The sequence below is a fragment of the Rhinatrema bivittatum genome, chromosome 7 (assembly GCF_901001135.1).
Source record: "Rhinatrema bivittatum chromosome 7, aRhiBiv1.1, whole genome shotgun sequence".
NCBI classification, from domain to species: Eukaryota; Metazoa; Chordata; class Amphibia; order Gymnophiona; family Rhinatrematidae; genus Rhinatrema; species Rhinatrema bivittatum.
This window is the reverse complement of record NC_042621.1, coordinates 276,597,630-276,621,971: the sequence shown is the minus strand read 5'-3', so window position 1 is coordinate 276,621,971 and position 24,342 is coordinate 276,597,630. Positions and strand designations below refer to the sequence as shown.

The following is a 24,342-nucleotide window of genomic DNA, read 5'->3' as shown; positions in this document are numbered from 1 at the left end:
AAGCTTTTAGTTGGTTTGTTAAGGGTCCCTGTACTCTGGCCCAGTGTACTAATGCAAAGCAAAAACTAAGGGTTAAGAAGCATGAAGCTAAACAAATTGGACAATTAAGGTATAGAAGCTGAGTCTTTGTCCTGATGAAGACTAATTAGACTTTACTGAATTTAAATATAGAGACTGCTTGCCTTCTCAGCTGTGGGATATCAAAATAAAGATACCTCTATAGCTTAAAGATTGCTTAGGGGGCTGTAAGAAGGTTTGGGGTAATTTAGTCTAATAGGAGACTTGAGTTGTAACCTGAAGAATCTTGTCCTAACGATTAAAGAATAGCTGACTTTCCACGGGAAGGGGAACAATCTGCAAATAAACCCATAGAATCTAGACTAGTAAGTCCTTAAAACCTTGAATGTTGTGGCTAAGCAGGGCCATTTCATCCATAGGACAAATGGGGTACTTGCCCAGGGCCTAAAGCCCAACTTGATCCCAAAAAAAAAGGTAAAATAAAAAAGAAGAGAAGGTAAAATAAGGTAGCTAACATGCCATATTACCTTCTTTAGGTCTTAAGGATCAGCTGAATGGATCGGCTGAGTCCATGGTTCGTAAATTGTGCAAACATTTTATATGGTAACTAGTAGGGAAGGGGCCGAACCTATAGGCCAATACAATATAGTCACGCAGAAAACAGGCGTTTAGTGTTGAGCACTCGCTTGCCTAACACGTGCCCAGCCACCTCTTCTGGGCACGCGACACAATATTTAAATGAGGCGTTAGGGTCAATTGTGTGCTCCTTGGCAGCAGAGGCCCAGGAGAGATGGCTGTCAGCAGGTTAGGAAAATGGACGCGCAGTTTTACGTTAATTGAGCATCCCTTTTCCTAACCTGACTGCTGGCACACTTTTTTTTTTTTTTTTTTTAACCTTTTGGTTCCTTCAACTTAATATCTGGGCTGGCATTAATTTCTGAGTGTCAAAATGTGCTGATGGGGTGCACAATTTTTTTTTAATCTGAGGTGAATAGCTAATTGCCTCATCAATATGCATTTGCATGTGATTGCTATTAGTTTCAGAGTGGGGGGGAGAGTTGGAGGCACTAAACCACTTATGGTATAGAGGGTTGTGGACGCACATCCAAAACGCACATCCAACTGTGGGTTAAACGTGCACTCAGCTGAGCGCACTGTATTGAATCGGCCTGCTAGTGAGGCTGCCCAGGGCCTCATAGAAGCTTAAAACGGCTCTGTGGCTAAGCTAATGGAATTTATTTTCAGCAGTTCTTGCATTTATTCTTGGTGTTAACATTGTCTCAGGCTCTAAGAGATGTTGAACCTTGCAATGAAGCTAAGTGAGGTTGAATCCCATAGGTCCTGTAATGCTTGAATTTAACCTTAGTCCTGTTTTCATTTTAGGGAAGAGCAAAATAGAGCTCTCTTCTGTTATGTGAGTTGATTATTTTATGGTTGGGAAATCTGTTAATGATATAATTGCAAGTCTCATCCTTTAAACCTTATGAGGTAAAGTTGGTTACTGAATCTGTAGACAACCAGAGAGAGCGAGAGAGACATTACTAAGGAAGATACCCAGGGTTAGATAGGGGAAGGTAGCTGAGAGTATGATCAATTGATTCCCCTCGCTGACAGTACTGTCATACCCAGTAGTTGTCATAAATCTCCTGCATAGAATCGGAGCTGACTACAGCATCCCCTAGAAACGTCACAAGGTTAAGGCCATATCAGAAAAACTAAATGAATTATTTGCTTCAGTCTTTACTGTGGAGGATATTGGGAACATACCGCACTGGAACCATCCTTTGTAGGTGAGGAATGGAAACAAATCAGTGTGACTCTTGAAGAGGTGCTAGTGCAAATTGACTTGATGGTATTTACCCCACGGTTCTAAAGGAACTCAAATACAAAATTGCTGACCGGCTACTGTACCTGAGTACTGAAGTGCAGCCAATGTAACACCAGTTTTCAAAAAATTCTACCAGTGAGCCTATCAGTGCCAGGTAAACTGATGAAGTATTGCTAAGAACAAAATTATTAAACATAAGGATAAACTTGGTTTTATAGTAAGGGCCAATATGGATTTAGCAAATGGCAGTCATGCATTATTAATTTATTAGAATTCTTTGAAGCTGTGAACAATTATATGGACAAAAGTGAGCCAGTCAACATGGTATATTTGAATTTTCAGAAGGAATTTGCTAACATTCCCTCATGAGACTCCACAAGAAGCTAAAAAGTCATGGGATAGGAGGCAGCATAAGAACATAAGGAACATGCCATACTGGGTCAGACCAAGGGTCCATCAAGCCCAGCATCTTGTTTCCAACAGTGGCCAATCCAGGCCACAAGAACCTGGCAAGTACCCAAAAACTAAGTCTATTCCATGTTACCGTTGCTAGTAATAGCAGTGGCTATTTTCTAAGTCAACTCAATAGCAGGTAATGGACTTCTCCTCCAAGAACTTATCCAGTCCTTTTTTTAAACACAGCTATACTAACTGCACTAACCACATTCTCTGGCAACAAATTCCAGAGTTTAATTGTGCGTTGAGTGAAAAAGAACTTTCTATGAATAGTTTTAAATGTGCCCCATGCTAACTTCATGGAGTGCCCCTAGTCTTTCTATTGTCCAAAAGAGTAAATAACCAATTTACATCTACCTGTTCTAGACCTCTCATGATTTTAAACACCTCTATCATATCCCTCCTCAGCCGTCTCTTCTCCAAGCTGAAAAGTCCTAACCTCTTTAGTCTTTCCTCATAGGGGAGCTGTTCCATTCCCCTTATCATTTTGGTAGTCCTTCCCTTTGTTACCTATCTTTTAACCAAATTAGCTTTTTCAGTGCAATCTATACTGGAACCAATGTTTAACTTATTAATGATCTGGAAGAGAGAGTTATGAGTGAGGTGATCAAATTTACTAATTACACAAATATTCAATGTAGTTAAAACACAAGCAGACTGTGAGGTCTTTGCCAGACTAGACAAATGGGTATCTAAACGGCAGCAGGCCCTGATTTAGACATAGGCAACCGCTTAGGATGCCAAATTTTGGAGGTGCCAATTATCAAGGCCAAAGAGAAGCCTGGTTTTGCTTGCTTTCGAGCCATGTTCAGGCACAGCTTCAAAGGGGTGCCACTAACACTCTGCCTGTAAATGCACAAATCTTAAATCCGGCCCTGAATGATGAAATTTAATGCGGACAAGGGAAAAACAATCCTAACTGTCGGTACACAATGCTGGGTTCTGTATTAGAAGTCACCTCCCAGAAAAAGGATCTTGATGTTATTCTGGTCAATACCTTTAAATCCTCAGCTCAGTGTTCAGCAGTGGTTAAAAAGGCAAATAGAATGTTAAGAATTATTCCGGAAGGCATAGAGAACAAAACAGAATATCATAATTCCTCTGTATAGATCTATGGTGCAACCGCACCTTGAGTATTGCTTACAATTCTGGTTACCCCTTCTAAAGAAAGATGCATTGGGGCCAATGTAATAAGACCTGCAGCAAAACAGGCGCTCATTATGTGTGCAGGTTTTGATCACCACATGCGGCTGAAGCTGCCGCTTCCATGGGATGTAAAAAGAAAATAAATTATGCAAATGATTTGCACGCAGAAATTCACACACACATGGAAAAATGCACATACCTAAGCGTGGTACAAGGCCTATGTGGTAAGCGGCTGCATCCGCACTCGAAACCCGCACCTATAATCCGCACATAAAAGCGAGTGGGCAAGTGAACAGGTCTCCCTATTAAGTCAAAGTATGACCCTGGAAAGTATGTTTTATTTTTCTAGTAACTGTGCTGCAGAAAACATGGCAAATATTTTCAAGGGTGATAATTCACACCAATCTTGCCGCTCTTCTGGCTGCGTATCTGTCCACCCAGGGAAATACCTACCTCTGATGCTGTGAAAAGTGCTTTGTTAAGCTAGCCACTCTGAAGTCGAGATAGGCGTTCAGCCAGGAACTTATCAGGCCACTCGTGCTCTTATTCGTGGCAGAAAAATCTGCACGATCAGGTGCTCAGAAAGGCGCCTAACTAATCTTGCCATTTGGGCACTGAGCTAGGCGCTTATCAGGCGGCTTGTGCTCTGTTCGTGGCAGAAACATCTATACGATCGGGCATCCAGAAAAGCTCCTAGCTAATCTTTCTGCTCAGGCTCTCTTATGGTCATGTATCTGGCCGCTCGGGCACTGAGCTAGGCACCCAGCTCAGTGCCTAGGGAAGCACCTACCTAAGCTGGCCACTCGGACACCAAGATAGGTGCTCAACAAGGTGGTTTTCAGTAAGCTCGGACGCTGACAAAGGCCCCCAAGTCAGCGCTGACACTTAACTCGTGCCCTGACCATGGCAGTAAAAAAAAACCCATATTAAAAAAACCTGCACTAGCATTAGCGCAGCTCCCTGCATTGCCTATGATTAGCTAATCGCCTCCTTTACATGCCATTAGCATGCATTCACGCAGGAAAAACCGTGGGTCTGTAAGTGTGTCTGTAGTGCTTTTTTCCCGCACACAAAACCCTTGTTAGATCCCCGTATAGGGCTCTGCATGGGGAAAACGCACGTACATATACGCAATCATCCGCACACAAACCCGCAGCAGCTTCAGCGCACCTTATTACATTAGCCCCATTGGAACCAGAAAAGATACAGTGAAGGGCAACAAGAACGATAAAGGGGATGGAACAGCTCCCATGTGAAGAAAGAGTAAACAGGTTAGGGCTCTTTAGCTTTGAGAAGGGGCGACTGAGAATGGATACAATAGAGATTTATAAAATCAGAGTGACATGGAACAAGTAAATAGAGAATGATTTACTCTTTCAGATAGTTTAATGGAGTGTCTAGTAGTCCTTGTATTAATGGGTAGCAAGTTTAAAACAAATTGGAGAAAGTATTTTTTCACTCGGTGAACAATTAAGCTGTGGAGTTTATTGCTGGAGGATATGGTTAAGGCATCTAAAATAGCTGAATTTAAAAGGAGTTTGGATAAGTTCTGGAAGAACTAGGTAGACGTAGGGAAAGCCATCACTTATGCCTTGATTGTGGGCAACAAGAAAGTGATCTACTCTTTGGGATCTGTCAGGTAACTTCTAGAAATCAAGATTGGCCACTATCAGATGCTGGACTCAATTTGATCCTTTGGTTTGACCCAGCATGGCACTTCTTATGCTCAATTTACAACATTAATTAACAAATACAGTTAAAGCCAATAAGTCACATTAAACATAAATAAAATCATAACCCACCATATGGCAACATAACATAAAACCAATACAATAAAATCAATAAGATACATTTACACAATATATCATACCTGGGATTTATTGAGCCCTGATTAACTGTATAAAGAAACTCATGATCTTGGGCTTCACTCTTTCAAGGACTGACTATACCCCTACATCCCTGTTTGCGCTCTTCCATCTGAGCCTGAGGCAGTCCCTGTATTCTATCTGAGAGAAACTGGTTTGAGTATTTTTTTTTTTTAATTGCTGCACGTACTTTTTGAAATAAACTACCCAGAGATCTCCACCCTAGCATAAGATCCAAGAACTTTTAACTGGCTTCTTAAAGCATGAATTTTAAATTGGATTTCTAGCTGATTTTATCAGTAGATTTAATTTATTTAAGACTTATGCTACCTATGTAACACAAGTTAGTCTAAGCGGCTCACAATCATAACATTGACAATCTTAACAGACACTGGACAAAATAACTAGTACGATATTAAATAAGCAAACAGGGAGCACAAAGTTACTAAAATATATGCAAAAATACAAGAAAAATATACATACAAATTAAGATAATAGAATACTGAACCAATGCAGAAAGAAAAATTGCACAATGGGAAAACACATGTGAACAAATAGGTTTTTACTTTCTTCTGGAAAAGTAACATAATGATAGCAGAAAAAGCCCAAATGGTCCATCCATTCTGCCCAGCAATATTTTTCTGGTAGTAATTACCATTCTGTGCAGGTTACCCCCATGTTTCTGTTAAGGGTAATAACTGCCTCTCTGTGCCGGTTACCCCAAGCCTCATGTTAAGTTTAGTAATATTTACAATCAAAACCAATTATCAAACCCATCACAAAATTACTGCTAGCAACATTTTTACAGAGTGAGCTGCTTTCCTGATAATTCAGACAATGCTGCTGGAATGTGCTTTGCTTTTAGAGTTGGTTGTAGAAGCTGTCCTGTGCTTTTTCCCTGATGTATGCGTTTCATTATACCAGACCGTAAAAGTCTGGGCCCAGCATTGGCTGTCATCTAAATCTAATGCCCCTTTTTTTCTCCCAGCTGTGGAAGCAGAGAGCAGTGTTGCAGTTGTGTCAAAAACATAAAGGCTAATTGGTTAAGGATAGTAATCTCCTTGCCTTCAGTTAAGGGTAGTAACTGCTGCTCTGTGCAGGTTAACACATTCACTATTTTCTTTATTTCCAGCTTCTAGCCTTTAGGGATCCACAGTGTTTATCCCATGCCCTTTTGAATTAATTCATTTACTGTTTTCTCCTCTCCACCTCTTATGGAAGCTTTCAAATCAACTTCTTCCTAGTTCAGAGAGTTGACCTGATTACTGATAATGCTCTATCTGAGTGACTTGGAAGTGACAGAGCTTATGAGAAGGAATAGAGAGCTATACAATGAGTGGAAAGGAATGTAGAGAGTTGAAATAGTTCTTTCAGAGCTAGGGGATTCTTCCTGAAATGCCTTAAAAACTAAAAGCAAGACTTTAAACTGTAATCTAAAACTTACTGGAAGTCAATATAAGCCCTTCAGCCGAGGAGATGTTCATCTTGATGGCAGCTTGTGATTAGTTGAGTGGCAGAGTTCTGGAGTTCCATGGCACTTAATTGAATTTTTTCAGAAGCCAGTATACAGTGAATTGCAGTAGCCCCAGATGAGTAAGATCAGGACTTGTACAACAAGATGAAACCCAAGTTACATATCTGAAGGGAGAGTGGACAAGGATGGTTCTTTACAGAAAACTGATCAGTTCCGGGGTACTAGATTACAACTAACCCACAGTACTTGATTCATCCCACTTTCAGTGGCAGCTATGGAATTAATTAAGGACTTTACTGTCTTTTGAAGGGGACAACGGATAAAAAGCTGGATGTAATTTACATATTTTCTTTTTTGACTACTTTTGCTTATGCTTGAGAGTTTTTATTAGGTTAGTGTGTTATTTATACCATGTATGCTTGAATATTGTAGATTTTATTGTAATTTAGCTATTTGATTTGTTTGAGCTACTGATTTATGCATGAGCCTTTACAGTTATACTTTAATTTTAGGCTATTTTAGATTTTATTTATGATGTCATGTGCGTTTTAATCTATTTTGGATTACTTGCCTTGAGCTATTATTGGAAAGGCTTAAAATAAATCCAATAAACATAAAGGAAAAAAGTAAACATGTTAAAAGAGAAAAATTTAGTGTCAGCTATGAAGACTGAACAATGTTATTACTGTCATCCATGTTCAAGCTCAGTAAGAAAATAACCAACATTTATTTCAGAACTAAAAAGCAACATGTCTTTGCAGTCTTTTTTTTTTTTTTTATCATGGACATACTAACACAAGAATATGGCTTAACTGATTTCCTTTTAGAAGAATTGTAATTTTATGTGTGCCTTAGTCCTATTTGAGAGAGTTAGGTGTGGACTGAGTAAATTAAAGAGGCCATGTGGTCCTTTTCTGTGTCAGGTTTCTTTCATTAAGGGGCTATTCTACAACATAAAAGAGCATTATGTGTCATCTTACAAACCATCTTGTCCCAGTCTGGCAGGCAGAAATCAGGGATCACCCCCTCAGAAGTGACACAGGACTGCAAGACAGGACCAGAGTTGGTATTCTGCCTAACTAGCCCCCTCCCCCACAGGTTGAGCCCTTGGATTCTGGAGGCTGGTATGACTTTCCTTCTAGTGAACATCATAACTGGGGCTGGATTCAAGCACAGGCTGGGAGCTAAATACAGACTGGAAGCTGGATCTACACACTGGCTAGGAACTGGATCTGAGTACAGGCTGGGAGCTGGATTCAGGTACTAATGGGGAACCAAGAGCAACACTTGAAACAAAGGACAAGTGCAAGGCCAGGGAAACAGACAAGGGGCTGAAGACAGGAAAACGAGGTCTTGAATAGAGAGCAAGGTCTGGACTGGGGACACAGACTGGACTGGTTAGGACTAGGGCTGGACAAGAATACACAATACCAAACCAGAAATCCCAACAGGGCATGAGACAAGGCAAGGAAGTAGGCTCAATGGCCATAAGGCAGGACAGGCAGGCCCAGAAGGCCACTGAACAATACAAGAGAGCCAAGATAGGCCACAGAGCAAGGCAGGAAGCCAAGGTAGATTACAAAACTAGGCAGGAGGCCAAGATGGGCCACAAGGTAAGACAGGAGACCTGGGTAGGCTGGGTATTAGACTTGGGAAAGGCTTTTTAAACAAGCCTTTCCCTGGGTATTAGACTCGGGAAAGGCTTTTTAAACAAGCCTTTCCCGAGTCTAATACCCAGGGGAAACCCTACCACAATCAAGCCTCTCCCGAGGCTAATATCCATTGAGAGGCCTCACTGCACAATGTAAATAATATCCACAAAGAGACATTACTACACAATGTAAATAATCCACCTCTGTAAAGATTATATTATTCTTGTCTATTCTTGTCTCCTTCCTCCCCCACTTTCAACAGCCCTGTTATAATGTAACTTTTTGCTTCCTCTGCACTGGTTAAAAGAACAGTTATTGCACCCCCTGTTATTTGTAAACTGGCATGATATGATTGTATCATGAATGCCGGTATAGAAAAGCTTTAAATAAATAAATTAAATAAGACAAGGTTGGCCAGGTCAAGGAGGCAAAATGACTCCATGAAGAGATGAGGAGGGACTGAACTGGCTGGGTTAGGTAGAGTTGTGGAACTACTGTGTCAGGTGATCAGCGAGGTGGTGGCTATGGCAGCTGTGAGTGAGGCTTGCTGAAGACTTCTGGTGGGGAGACTGCATAGCAGGCAAAACAATGGCACAGGGTGGCTCCATAGCAGACGGAATTATGATGCATCTACAACATGTACTGCTGGTTTACCACTGGTTATGGCTGACTACATTCCTTTCAGATTTAACATTTGTGATGGGTATTAGATACCCCTGGAGAGACTAGGTAAAGGAATCATTAGAGGGAGCCAAGCTGGAGGGAAAACCTAGGAGGGCCCTTCAGGTAAAAAGAGGAATTGGAATAGGAGAGGGACTTCAACTCCCAGAAAACATAGGGGCTCTGGAAGAGAGGTTCCGAGAGCAGGGAGGGAGGAATCTTCTAGGTCTTATGTCATCCAGGTGAGCCATTGGCTAGAAAGGAAACTCAGGTGTGCTGAGATGAGAGAGAGAATTTGCTAGAAGAAAGGGAGGGACAGCAGGAGGAAGGAACAACGTCAGTGGAAACTGGAGAGGAGATGGAAGTGGTACAAAACTCTGAGGAATATCTGGAACCAGTGGACATAGAAGACCAATGATGGAGACCTCCTCCAAAAGAGGAGGTAAACATATGCTGTAGAGACTCTAAGAAACTGAATTATCTTGGGGCTGGAGCCATGCAATATGGTTTTACCAGGTGATGGGTGTTTACCCTAATGCACTACACTGATATTTCAAGGAAAGAACAGGGTGTGTGTTTATTTATTTAGCATTTTTTTTTATAAACCGATGTTAGTTGGGAACATCACATTGGTTTACATTAAACATGAATGCAGCCGGGAAGGCTTTACAGAGAAATGCAAAAAATTTAGAACATTGAGTAACACGGGATTTAGAACAGGAATTAGAACAATGGTTCGGCATGGTGTTTGCAAACAAGGAAAAACTATTTATAGGGACATGTTTTTTGTATATACAATATATGGGAATTTACAGGGAATGTTTACAGAGTAAAAGGTTTTAGTCTATACAATGCAAGTTTTAGTCTATACAAAGTAGGAGTTTTCAAACTGAGCAGGGGGGAGGGGTAGAGGGGTGACAAAAGGGATGTCTTGCGAGGGGGTGGTTATGGAGGGAGAAGACTTATGAGGAAGGTTAGAGAACATACTCAGGTGTATGCCTGCTTGAATAGCCAAGTCTTTAGGTTCTGTTTAAATTTATTTGGACAGAGTTCTTGGCGTAGTTCTATAGGCATGGAATTCCATATAGCAGGCCCTGCAATGGAAAGTGCCCGATTTTTGGTGGTGGAGAGGTTATTGAGTTTGGGTGATGGAGTGTGTAATGTTGCTAGGTATGGGTTTCTGGTTGGTCTTCTGGTGGTGCGAAATAGTAGGGAGTCATTGAACCATTGCATATCAGGATTATGTAGAGCTTTATGAATGATAGTGAGCATCTTGTATATTTATTCGAGGTGCGATAGGGAGCCTGTGAAGTTCCTTGAGAACAGGGGAGATATGTTCCTTTCTGCGTGTGTTAGTGAGGATGTGGGTAGTGGGATTTTGCAGCATTTGGAGCAGAAGGATAGCGTTTTTAGGTAGGCCTAGAAGTAGGGAGTTGCAGTAATCAGTCTTAGAGAATAGGATGGCTTGGAGACCAGTCCGGAAATCGTTGAGGTGTAGAAGGGGTTTTAGTTTCTTTAGGGTGTGAAGTTTGAAGAGCTGTCTTTAATGGTAGAGTTAATAAATTAGATGTTTGAGGTAGCGCATGGGGATGCTGGGGTCTGGAGCAAGCCATCTTTGAGGTCCTAACTAGTGTTCTTGTCTTCCTGTTTGAGTAGAGGATACAAATAGATTTGTCAGGTTAAGAAGGAACAGGGTATTTCAAGATTTGGCTGGAGAGGAGGACAGAATAGAGTGAGCAAAAGATGTTACCAGAAAATGTAAGTGACTCAAAAGGCATTCCAACGATGGTGTGAAGGGGGGTGGTTGAGTAATCATAAAGTAACAGGCAGTATAATTTATGGCTCATAATGGGTCAACAGTTATCTTCTGATCACTCATCAATCCCCCTTCTGCCCCCTTTCGCTTCACACTATCATTGGCAGGCCTTTTCTGTTTCACTTAATTTCTGGTAATGTCATCTTTTACTCGCTCTGTTCTGACTCTGACTCAGAAAGGGAGTATTAGCTGTCAAATTGTTAATCTAATAAAAAGGTATTACTTTTTTTTTTTTGTTAACTTTTATTTTTGATGTGGGTAATTGTAGGGTCCTATGATATATGCTGGTATAGTTTGCCATCTAAAATCCAACCTTTTTAGTGGCTGCTTCTAACTCTTAAACCTTGGCTGTTCCTGGTCACAGGCTTCTTGACTTTAACCATGTTTATTGTTGTAAAGGCATTACTTGAAACCACCTGTTTGACTTGTGTATGTATCTTGGGGTAGGAATTGTTATAAATAATCTATACAGTGCTGCATACACATGGTCAAGCTATGGAAATAAGTAGTAGTTTAATTCGGCCCAGGAAAATGAAACACTTTTTTGCAAATTGGTTAACAAGTAAGGGAGAGGAGGAAGCCAAGGAACATGTGCCAGGAACCCAACACTAATTCTAAAGAAATTTGTATCCAGATCCACCTCTGCAAGTACAGCAACAAAGAACATGTGAGAAAATCAGCAAAGAGAAAAAAGTGAAGTTGACATTTTACAACTTGCTCCCTGTGAACTTGAGATAAATCTCATCTTTGGAAAGTGCGTTTAGGTTTGGTGTTGGAATGAGTGGTGCTTGATAGACAATGAAACTACATTTGAATAATGCTGATTTGTTGTTTCCTATCATTTTATCATCTGACATTGTGTAAGCGAGAAAATTTCACCATACTTTTGCAAAGAGCAAGCTCCTTAAAGTTAGAAAGGTTCCCTCTGTTCTATTCATATGAAGGAAGGTTTCTTACCTTAGGTTATTTTTATTTGTTTAATTATGCAAATATATCTTTTGAAAATTTTCCTTTCAGTATGTTTTGAGGTAGTGAATTATTGAAAGTAAAGCAGTCTAAAACCTAACAGGTCAATTTTAAAAGGGGGGTGCCTAGTCTTGCACGCGTAACTCCGAATTTTAAAACCGAAAACCACAGTGGGGTATGCTAAATATCCATTTAACTTTACTGTTGCTCCTGATGAGCAAGTCTGTATATCTTGAGTTTTAGGGCTTATAGGACAGAGTGAGAGGTCCTGGGGCAGTGGGCAGAATGAAGAACCTTGCTATTAACTGGACAAATTGCTGGATTAATTGGAACCTAGGAATGTGTCTCTCACGAGCATGTTTTAAATTCACTGAATTTTGCACATAAAAACCGATGGGAGACACATGCACACTAGCTGTGCTCGAGTAACCTCTTAAAATTAGGAGCATACTTACAAACTGTGAGTGCAATTTAAAAATTCCAGTATATCCTCACGCAGCAATACGCATGTCTATGGGCGCAAGCGCACTTGTTTTAACGTTACCATCTAAGCTTCTGTGATCATTCTATCCCTTTATCCTTGGACAGTCTCACATATACACACCTCTTCTTTTCCTGACAAAAGTCAGAAATGCATTGAGGTGAGGGAGTGTTCCCTTGACTAGAATGATGGCTTAAGAACACAAACTTCAAATTAAGTCCATCTGCCATAGCCACCTGTTATTACTTTAGCAAGTTACATTATCTCTATGTGTTGGGATGCCCACACAGTTTGTAAGATTTTAATAGCAAGTATTAATTTTCTTTCAAACATTTAGGTTATAATGCTTTTATAATCCATAGCAGTTTTATTTGATAGTAACCAGTCATAAGACACTTTCAATTAATCAACTTTTTTTTGCCTTCTAGATAATCATAGGTCATTAATAAAAGACTCTAAGCTCAAGCTGCAAGCTAAGTTCATTTATATCAAAATTACAAAAAAATTGAAAATTCAACAGACTGAATACGTTGCATGTTCCCTCTTTATGTTCCTCTGTAATTATCTAAAATAAGTGCCAATGTGGGTATTAGGGAAAGGCAGGAATTTAAAAGGAGCAACAAATTAATTTCCCTGGAGCTGTCAGTTTTGTGGCTTGAGAAAGCCATCTAGCAGGGCAGATAGAGCTATAGCTATTTTTATTACACCAGAGAGGCACTCCTGCAGACAGAGCAGTGAGGTGTTGATGGAAGCCATCTCAAGAGTTCCCAGAGGAAAGGAAAAGGAACAAACCCTGGTAAGAGAGAAAAAACATTTCATTCAGCAATCACTTTTGTCTTTAACCCTTTCTTCCAAAGTACTCAGATCTGACACAAGCAAAGATCTATGTGAGGGAGTAACTGTTTTTGTATTATAAAAGTCTGATCTAGAAAATAGTAAACACAATGCATTTTGCACATTTTCAGAATTATGAATATCCCCCCCCCCCCTTATCTTTACATATCTTTTTACGCACAATGTGCAAGGATAAGCCTCTGTCCAAAACTCCAAGCACTAGTTGTATAAAACAATACTGTGTTGATTTCCTTGAACTGCGAACAGTAGAAATTCTAGTCTAGGCAAAGTCCCTGCTTTCCTGCAGTAAATTCTGCAACAGAGGTTACTAAATATCCACAACAAATTTGTCAAGATTGAGGCAACTTGCTTACTTGGACTTTAAGTTGGACATCACTAAATATGCACAAAAAGTGGCAGACATGAAAACTAGTTAACAAGAAAACCCTGCAAAGAGTTAAACTTTAACTATGAAATGTTATTTTTATCTTGAATTAAAACAGTGCATTCTCTTTATATTTTGAGGCTGCATGCGCCATTAACAGAATCTATCTCACTGCATTTGTGAGTAACTGAAATTAATATGTAGTGTCCATTAAATAAATTTGAGATAAAATGAACAAATAGCACCTAATCAGCAGGATTTCTGTTTTGCTTTGAATCACCTTTCTTACAGCAAAGCTATATACTGCTTCTACAAAAAAATACATCAGAAAAGATTCTAAATAATAAGTTTTATAAATATATATATACTGTCATATAGAAGGGAAGGGCCAGCCCTGCTTTCTCACTACAATGCCGAGGATCCTGCAGAGATAGTGCACCTAGGCCTGGGGACAGAAAGAGGACAGGAAAGATGATGGCTACTAATAATGTGACCAGCGTTTGGACTGGTAAAGATCCCCTTAGCCCCCCAAGTAAGAGCTGGGATACACAACTGAGGGGGGGGGGAATTTAAAAAAAATTGCCTTTGAATATGTAAATAAAAATAGTTTGCTCATATATAAAACATTATTTTCTTGGGTAGTCTGGTCTACCACAGCCTATGCCTGTGTGTGTGCAGATGCCTCTGCCCGTTTGTGCGAGTGTCTGTGCCTGAATGTGTGCTTTGGGGGGGGTGGGGGTTGTGCTTAAGTGTGTTTGTGTGTATGTATGCATGTGCGAGCCATTGGGTGTGCGTGTGGGAGCCTGTGTGCACTTTTCTGAGCTGCTGTGTGTTTTTACATGTGAGTGCATGCTTCCAGCTTGCATGCATGCTTATGTGTGCCTGTGCCTGTCTGTCGTGGGGGGGGGGGGGGGGGAGGAGAGAGACAGGACTTCATAGAGCATATTAGTGAATACCCAGAGTTAGTCAGGTTCTCTGATCACTAATAGCCTGTGTATGTGCCTCTGGGTATGATTGCTTCTGCCTGTATGTGTTTGCTACATTACTTTGCAGACATAGCATGTTGTCTTTTCACATATTGCACCTTCCACTGTTTTGGGTGTCACCTGCTGGCCACAGACATACACTACAGTGTAATTGACCAACATAAGCCTTTTACATAAGTCTATATCTATATAGAGAATAGCATCAATAATATTCCACAAATGTAGGGTACATACTTCTCTGCTCTCAGTAAGTCAGTAGCAGCACTATTCTCTTCTGACCACTAGATTTCAGAAGTAATACTAAGTGTGCCCAGAATTAGTGTCCTATCTGAGATGATGCTCTCTTACTTTGAATTTCTTCCCCCAGCTAGTCTGACTGGCTTTCTTTCCAGCTGGTAGAAATCTGATTGGATGAGAGAGGCAATTGACTACTGGCAATGCAGGGGTGCGGGAGCAACTGATTTATGCACAAAGCTGGAACACAACTGAATTGAATTCTGTGCTGAGGAGCCAACTGGTATATTTGTGTCGTGGAGGCTTGTTTATGCTGCACTGAGATGCTAATTACGTGGTCTCTCCTGTGACCATGCACTCTCTGGAGGGAAGGGTATTATAGGTAGCAGACCATGGATAAATACACTGTTTTCTTCTTGCTTTTATTGCAAAGTAGCACATTTCATAATAATGGCACTCTTAACATGAGAAACTCAACTTATTTTAGTCACGTTTTGTAGCAGTATCAAAAATCATTTAATCAGACAAATGTTCTGCCGTTCAGTGTGCATCATGTTAATGTACAAAGCACGTGTACATGTTCAGAAAGGTGCTGGTACACAGATTTTTAATCTTTAGGTAGTTTGGATAGTTGACATTTGCAAATGTATAGGGATCCCTTGTGACTCGCAGTTTCTATCATATTGGACCATCAGTGATAAATTACTAAAATGATAGATCTGGAAGAATAATAATGTGTAATTTGGGACCTGTTACCTTTACATATATGGGTGTTAGATTAATTAGTTATTGCCATTCATGGTAATTCACAGTTATGTTCTTGTCAAATGAGCCCTTGGTTCTTTCTCTTCTTTGAATTTAGTTTACTTCAAGCACTCTCTTTGTCCCTTTGAGATAAACTAATGCTACAATCATTCATAAGCCCTTTGCAAGGAATATGGAATTTTAGAAAATGTGGTCTATGTATTTTTTTTAAAAAGTTATCTCTCAAGATTTGCATCTAAGAATTTGTAATAAGTGAGAGAAACAACTTTTGTTTTACAGTGAGATTTGGCAAATTATGCTTCCGAACTATTATGGAGTCTAGTCACTGAAGGTGATAATGTTTTGTAGACATCACCTTATTCACTAATGCGTAGATTTTAAAAGGCATAAGTTATGCGCGTAACCCTTTCAAAACCCCCCGAGCCTATTTTGCATAGGCTTGGTGGCACGCGCAAGCCCCGGGACGCACGTAAGTCCCGGGGCTGTATTAGGGGGGGGCGTGTCGGGAGCGGGCGACATTTGGGGTGTTCCAGGGGGCGTGTTGGGGGCGTGGTGCCGGCCCGGGGGCTTTTCGGGGACGTGACAGAGGCCTCCGAAATAGCTCCCGGGCCGGGGAATCGCGCGGCGGCTGATCGGCGCTCGCGAGTTACGCCTTCCTGGAGCAGGCGTAACTTTCACGATAAAGGTAGGGGGGATGTAGATAGGGCTGGGCTGGGGGGGTGGGCTAGGGAGGCGAAGGTGGGGGGAGGCTGAAGGAAAGTTCCCTCCGAGGCCGCTCCGATTAGCTTCCCTAATTTCTCTTAGCATTTCACTTTGTCTCACCATCTTGACCAGGTGGACGGTAGTATACTCATCACTCTATTACCAGAGGATAAGAAGCAGACACTATGCTCCTATGGCATGAGAGGTCGTCCCAGAGGATTTGGCGTTTGGGGTAGGTCTCTCTCCTTTCCTTTCATCCCAGGCAGCCCAGAAGAGGCACAAGCTTGGGTGGTGGTGCCCCCTGAGCCTCTCAATGAAGATGTGCTGACCCATCCCTAGGAACAGGAGATAGGATGTCTCCTCTCTTTTTTATTGGAGGTGGCTTGAGATGATCAGACTAGTGGGTTCTGGAGGTAATGAGAGATGGTTATGCTCTGGAGTTTCTCAGTGTTCCTCGGGATGTCTTCATGGTGTCTCCCTGCAACTCTCTGCAGAAGAGACAAGCAGTGGAGTGTTTGTTGTCAAGGCTCCTCAACCTGCAGACTGTAGTTCCAATGTCCAGGTCTCAAGAAAATCTGGGCCAATATTCCATTTTTTTCGTTATGCCCAAGAAATTAGGCTCCTTTTGCCCCATCCTAGATCTCAGGGGAGTCAACCATCATTTGTGGGTGACTTATTTTCACATATAAACCTTGTACTCCGTGATAATGGCAGTACAGTCAGGGGAGTTTCTGATATCTCTGGATTTGTCAGAAGCATCCTTTCATATTCCCATCTGCCTGGCGCATCAACAGTTTCTGTGTTTCGCTGTTTTGAGGTGACAGTTTAAAGTGCTGCCTTTTGGGTTGGCCACCATGCCCAGAGCCTTTTCCAGAGTTATGGTAGTGGTTGCAGCAGTGTTGAGAGAGGATGACATTCTGGTTCATCCATGCTTAGATGATTGACTGATTCGTGCCAAGAGTCTGGAAGAGAGTCTTCGGCTCTCACGCAAGGTGATCTCCTTGCTACAGGAACTACATTGCTCTTGGTCATGTTCACCACCCAATCTACAGTCATCCCAGATACTGGGATATCTCGGTGTTTGCTTCGACATGAAGCAAGGTGTAAGGTGTTCCTGCCTGAGGGCCGCATTCAGAAGCTGATGGCGCAGATGTTACTATTGACGGAAGCAATACACCCAACAGAGTGGTCTCATCTACAAGTGCTCAGTTTGACGGCGGCCACCCTAGAGGTGATTCTGTAAGCAAGGTCACATAAGCGCCATTCTGCTGGCTTTTTGTAGTCTGCAGTCTCAAGACTATTCGTACGGCTTCATCTACCTGTGGAGATCAGCATACAACTGCAGTGATGGTTGCAAGCGGACCATCTAAGGAAGGGGGTTTCCCTATGATTGCCAGACTGGATTGGGTTGGGGGGCCCCACTGTCAGGAGTTGGTGCAAGGGCACTGGAGTACAGAAGATTCTCTCTGGAGCATCGAGTGGTTGGAAGCCCGGGCCATCCGGTTGGCATGATTACAATTTGTCGATCAATTGCAGGGTCAAGCAGTCCAGATAATGTCAGACAGTGCAACGACAGTGGCTTACATCAATCGCCAGGGAGGAACCAAGAACCAGCAAGTGTCGCAGGAAATAGCCCAACTGATGGAATGGTTGAAGTGCATCTTCAGGAATCTCAGCCTCCCACATTGCAGGAAAAGACAATATAAGAGCAGACTTTCTCAGTAGAGAGTCTGGACCCAGGAGAATGTGATTTGTCAAACGAGGTGTTCAGCTCATAGAAGACCACTGGGGTCTCCCATTTCTAGACCTGCTGGTGACATCTCACAGTGTGAAGGTTCCTCGCTTATTCAGTTGTAGAGAGATCAAAAGCCTTTGGGCATTGATGCCCTCCTGGAGGAGTGTCTGGTGGGAAAGCTCTTATATGCCTTTCCCCGATGGCCCCAGAAAGCTAAAAGCAGGAAGAAAGTCATGTTTCAGACTATTCGCTCTCTCCCCATCCCACAGCATATAACTTCACAAAGAGACCAGTTGAAATAATTGAGTCATTTATTTATCTTATACCTTTATAATCATATATATTATATTCAATCATGTTAGAACCTTATAACCACGCTATTTATTTATTAGGTATTATTTATAACTGTCAGCAATATATACTAATTCGTTAATTTAATTAATATGTTCAATGTTCAATGTAAACCGCTAAATGAAGCGATAGTTCTTGTTTCTTGTAAACCGGGGTGATATGTATTTTATACAGGAACCTCCGGTATATAAACCCTATAAATAAATAAATAAATAGAATGATTCAGAGGATCGAGAGTCACACGGAGATGGTGCTTTTGGTGGCACCAGCTTGGCCCAAAGGCTGCTGGTGGACCCTCCTATCCAATTACCGGTTCACAGGGATCTGCTGTGGCAGGGGCCTGTTCTTCATGAAGATCTGACTTGATTTTGTCTTAAGGTATGAGCTTTGAGAAGGCTTGGATGCTGAAGCATGGATATTCCACTGCAGTGATTGCGACCTTGCTACAAGCAAGAAAGTTCTCCACTTCCTTAGCTTGTGTGTGGGTTTGGTGAGTGTTTTGAGGCTTGGTGTGAGGATCGTGGGGATCTCTCTCATTTGGTTAAATCTCGCTCATTTTGGAATTTTTGCAGGATGGATTGAGAAAAGGGTTGACCCTTAATTCATTAAAGGAACAGGTGGCAGCTCTTGCCTGTTTGAGGTCAGGTGAATGGTAGGCCCTTGTCAGCTCATCCAGATTTAGCTCATTTCTTAAAAGGGGTGAAGCATCTCTGTCCTCCCTTGCGGTTGCCAGTACCTTTGTAGAGTCTTAATCTGGTTTTGCATTTCCTGGCAGGTCCCATCTTTCTCCTCTGCGCAGCCTTTCCTTGAGGTTACTTACATTGAAAGCAGCGTTTTTGTGGCAATTTGTTCTGTGCGTAGAGTCTCCGAACTGCAGGCATTGTCTTGCCAGGAACCGTTACTACAAGTGACTCCGGAGGCGATACAGTTGCCTTTTGTTCTCTTTTTTTTTGCCAAAGGTGGTCTTGTATTTTCACTTGAATCAATCAATTTCCCTGCCAACTCTGGACGGGGAGAGAAATGTGGATGAATATCGCCTGGTATAACCCTTGGATGTCAAGAGGCATATCTTGAGGTAGAAGACAATCAGTTTATACTCCATGGTGGGAGTAAACAGGGTGAGCCAGTATCGTGGATTACAATAGCCCGCTGGATTAAGGAGGTAGTCGTGGCCGTGTATGTGGATGCTGAACTGCTGTTGCCTAGTCAGGTTAGGGCTCATTCCATTAGGGCTTAGGCAGTGTCATGGACAGAGATTAAATTGCCCTTCCTGAGGATGTGGTGAAGGACTTCAAAGGGGCGTGGGATAAACACTGTGGATCCATAAAGTCAAGAGGCCGCCAATGAAGAGTGGGTGACTCGCCAGAATGAGGGCTACTGCCTGGAGTCAATACCCTTATTAAATAAACATACACATGCTTACTGTGACTCCAACATCACTCTAAGCTTCAACAGCAAGAGGAAATGTGGAAAAAAGGATTCACACTCACAAAGAGGGGAGTAGCTGGCTTGTTACGGCGGTTACTACCCCAAATCAAATAAGTCTGATACTTCACTTTCAATGCATATACAGCATAGTTCTCTGATTCAACGGCAGGGGAGAAGAAAAACCGATACTTCACACATCCAGCAGAGCTCTCTGCTTCAACGGCAGGGGAGAAAATGAGGGTTCGCACTCACAAAACGGGGAGTAGCTGGCTTGTTACGGCGGTTACTACCCCAAACCAAATGTGCCTGATACTTCACTTTCGATGCACATCCAGCATGGCTCTCTGCTTCAACAGCATGGGAGAAGACTGATACTTCACGCGTATCCAGCATAGCTCCCTGCTTCAACGGCAGGGGAGAAGAAAAACAACCAATAAGGGCTGTATAACACAGTCTGGGTAAAACAAATAAGCATGGGTGTAGCTTGCTTATTGCGGCGGTTACTTCCCCTACTACCCCTAACTAATCAAGCTTGATATTTCACTTGGATGCAGCTCCATCACTGCTCTCTACATTAAAACTGGGGGTGGAAGGGAAATAGAACCAAGAGCTAAGAGAAACAGATAAGTATGAGAGAAAAAATGTGTGAAGCTTGCTGGGCAGACTGGATGGGCCATTTGGTCGTCTTCTGCCGTCATTTCTATGTTTCTATGTCAAGATTTCCCAAGCTGCAATGTGGTTCTCCTTACATACCTTTTCCAGGCATTACCGCCTGGATGTGCAGGCCTGGGAGGACGCAGCCTTTGCACATGCAGTATTGATTGGACCGCAGGCAGCCTACTGTCCTGTTTGGGAGTAGCTTTGGTACATCCCACTGGTCGTGCATCCACCTATCCGAATGCTAAGAAATGCTACTTACCTGATAATTTCCTTTTCTTTAATAAGAATAGGTGGATCCACCTTTCTGCCCTCTGCTGTCGGATGTTGCTGCTATTGTCCTCCTGAGTGACTGCATGTTCAGGGATTACTGGTAAGTGTCAATCCAGTCCCTAGACTAGTGTTATTACACTCCTTGTCTGAGCTCAGTGCTTTCCTGTTAGCTGAGTGCTGGAGTGGTGTCTGTTAATAATCAAGTTTTGTTAGTTTGTCCACAGTTGGCTTTTGCAGAGAATACTGGTGGGCTAATGTCAGTGCAAGGGTATATATACCGTGATGTTTGCTCTGTTTTTGCTCCATCTCCATCTGCTGGTAGAGATGCATAACCCACGGGTCGTGAATCCACCTGTCCTTATTAAAGAAAAGGAATTTATCAGGTAAGTAATTTCTTCTTCTTGGAATGGGCAGACAGTTAACAATACATATGATCTCGGAGAGGCTTTCTTAAGGTGTGACTTGGATTGTTAGGTTCTTGTATTTTAGTCTCAGCATCCACCTTTGTAAATCTAGTAACAGATTGATTTTTTTTTTTTCAAAATTATTTTTAAGTAAGTACTGACTGATATTTTTATCATTCTTTGTAAAGTCTTTATTAATTTACCAGTACTACTAATTGTTTTTGTAATTTTCTTTTTTTTTTTTCCTCCTTTAGGACAGTTTACTTGTTCTTCACTATGGCCTTGTATTGTCACCACTGTCGTTAACATGAAGGATGCTAGAATATCCAAAGATGATAGAAAACTAAAACGATCCCATCTTGTCATTGGAAGCCATATAACATGATCAATCTTCATGTCGCAGAAAAACTATTCCACCATAGCATTACCAGTTCTTAAGAAATGTTGGGATAAAACTTGCAGCACGTATACTTATATATATCCATAAATAATGGCATTCCTCTGCTATAATTGACAACTCCATATTAATGTTGGAAAGGAAAAGCAGTATGTACATTAAAACTGAGGTTCAGAATTTGTAAATTCTTCCAAAATTGATGTATTCAAATGCTTAACTTGCTGTCTGTTTGCCAAGTCTGTGACCCCCAGTGGAAAATCTGCTTCCCTAGGAAAACTGGCAAATTTGTTCTAGAAAATGCTTCCACAGTCTTTAGTAAAGAAATGCTTTGAATTATTACTTTTCATAAGAGGTCACTTTGTATTTACAACAAACATTACTTTTTCCTTCCTGGTTTCTCAAAATGAATTAAACCTTTCCCACTACTGTTGTTGATACTCGGATGCAAGAGTGCTGTTCCTCAGATCTTAGTGCCACCGTCCCACAGCTGAAGGAGAACCTTATGAGGAAATGTATAATTGGAGACTTGATCAGAGCATGGATTTGCACCCATTTTATATTCCATAAATGTTAAAAATAAATAAATAAAAATAAATAAAAGGCTGACTCAAAGCACAGCACTGAGTTTAGTTCCTGAGCCTAGCTTCTGCTGTGATACTGGCAGGACTGGGAGGCTGCTGAAGCAACATTCACAGCCCCGAGGGGAAAGGGAATCTCAAGCACTGCACCACTGGTTACCAAACACAGGTAGGAACATGTAGATGGTTCTGGAAAGAACTGTGTTCTGTGTCACTGCAGTGATGGCTAGGTAGGAGTGGGAGGTTTCTAGAATGGGATAAAACCCAGAGTAGTTTCAAATGAAGGCTTATGGTGCTGTAAGCCAGTAGAAGCTGCTTCTAGTAGCAGATGGAAACCCAATACATTTTTTTTTAAATGTAAAAATACAAGACATAAAATAGCTTTGGGGAAAAAACTCAACCAAGAATAAGGCCAGCATAGGAAGGAATTAACCTTAGAAATAGATTTGGATTTATTATTGCTGCTTTAACTAAAGATGATAAAAACAGCAGCTATTTTAATATGGCAGCATTAATTTCCTTTAATTATTACTGCAACACTAAACAGAACCCTCTTGTTCCCTGGAAATGAGTAAATCATAGCAAAAATAAGAAGACACTAGCTTGTTCATGGTGATTTACCATCTCATTGCTGATATAATTAAATGATCTTTTATTTATAGCATGGAGATTCCGTTAGTCCTTTTTGAAGAAAATTCCATCTTACTGCATTATTTAGAGTAGCATCTCAGCCTGTGTCACTTAGTGAGCTGCCTCAACAGTGAAGTGAGGCTTAGTAACCTCCTACTTCTGGAAGAATGTTTGCTGCGAGTAGGTCGTCAGTCTTTACTGTAGAATGGCTGGGGTAGGAGTTTCTGAAATATCTCTTGAGACATAGTTGACTGGAAAGCTTGCACTTTCACTCTTCCTTTTTGTTGTGTTTTCACTGTGCAGCAGACCATCAATTGAAATCTTCCAAATTGGTGGGGCATGACAAAAAGAAGAGGTTAGCCTGCTTATCACATTCTCAATTTCTGCTTAATTTAATAAGAGCCATTTTTAAATATGTGCAATGTATTAACCACAGATTGATTCACTGTCACAAAGACATACTTGCTGATGCAATACCATGCGCTGGCTGCAGCACACAGCTCAACACACGATTGGATGGACTTTTTGGATGCCTGTCCATAAACACCCTCCCCCCCCCCCGATGCAAAACAAGGTTAGTACATCCAACTGAGCACGTAGCTAATAGCACTCATCATGTGTCAATTCATCTTGATGAGGCTATTAGCTGTTTCCCCCAATACCCTCAAAAATTAATGCCTGCCCCGGAGCAGGCACTAATTCTTGAGTAGCCCAAAACGTTTGCAGAAAATACTGCGTTTCTGTAGTTCCTCCGACTTAATATCTTGGCAATATTAAGTTGGTGGAACTGAAAAAGGAGAACCCTAAAAAAAAAAAAGTGTGCCAGCAATCAGGTTAGGAAAAGGGACACTCAACGATTTTCCGGGTGCCTGGGAGAGGTGAATCGGTGTGCATTGAGAGCAGGTGCTCAATTATGAACACCTGTTTAACGCACACCAATATTGCATGAGCCTGATACTGCCATTACAGCTATATGAACCCACATTTGGACTATGGCTAGAATAGATGGCTACTTACATTAAATTAGAAATATTCAGTAAATACATGTGAAGATATTATTTTGTTTATACTAAATAGTTTTATATTTTCATGATTTTGTTGCTTGATGTAGAGTGGGCCAGGGTATATTTCTGACTGCAATGTAAACATTAAATTTCAAAGCAAATATTTTTTCTTGCAAAAGATTACATTTTTTAAATGCAACCTGTTTAACCAAAAGTAATGCTTTTCTGATGCCTTTTAAAGGTAAAAGTGTTTTATAATTACTACTTTTATTTTGAATCTGCTATAGAAATAGTCTCGAAATTGGGGAAAGTGAGATTTTTGTAAAAATGTGTGTATTGTGTTTATAAGAGATTGACTTATAATAAAGGTTTATTTTAGCCTACTTAAAGTTCACCTCATTTTTTAAGAAAAAAATGTAAAATTGTATTTTCTTAGCTCTTTGTATAACTAAGGTACTGCTGCACTAGAATTTTTCAGAACAAAATATCAGATCATGCTATGATTTACATATGCACAATATCGGACTGTCCAGTTTACTGATGCATATATTGTATATGCAGAAAGCATCATGTGCAGCACTAGATTTCTGTCTAGAATGAGCCTTTACTACAAAATA

At 41.2% G+C, this 24,342-nt stretch overlaps 1 protein-coding gene across 3 annotated transcripts in view; it reads left to right on the top strand.

The window, feature by feature from the left end:
- The window catches only part of PCGF6 (polycomb group ring finger 6), a 211,378-nt gene extending 187,270 nt beyond the window's left edge, over positions 1–24,108 (top strand). For 2 of the 3 annotated variants that reach the window (XM_029610296.1, XM_029610294.1), the window contains exon 10: positions 21,371–24,108. In XM_029610296.1, coding sequence (XP_029466156.1) covers positions 21,371–21,427 — 57 coding nt within the window. In that variant the 3' untranslated portion in view covers positions 21,428–24,108. Of the gene's footprint in view, positions 1–12,790; positions 14,322–21,370 lie in introns of those variants that run through there. The other variant, XM_029610297.1, reaches the window with a different exon arrangement.
- The last annotated feature ends 234 nt before the right edge of the window (positions 24,109–24,342 follow it).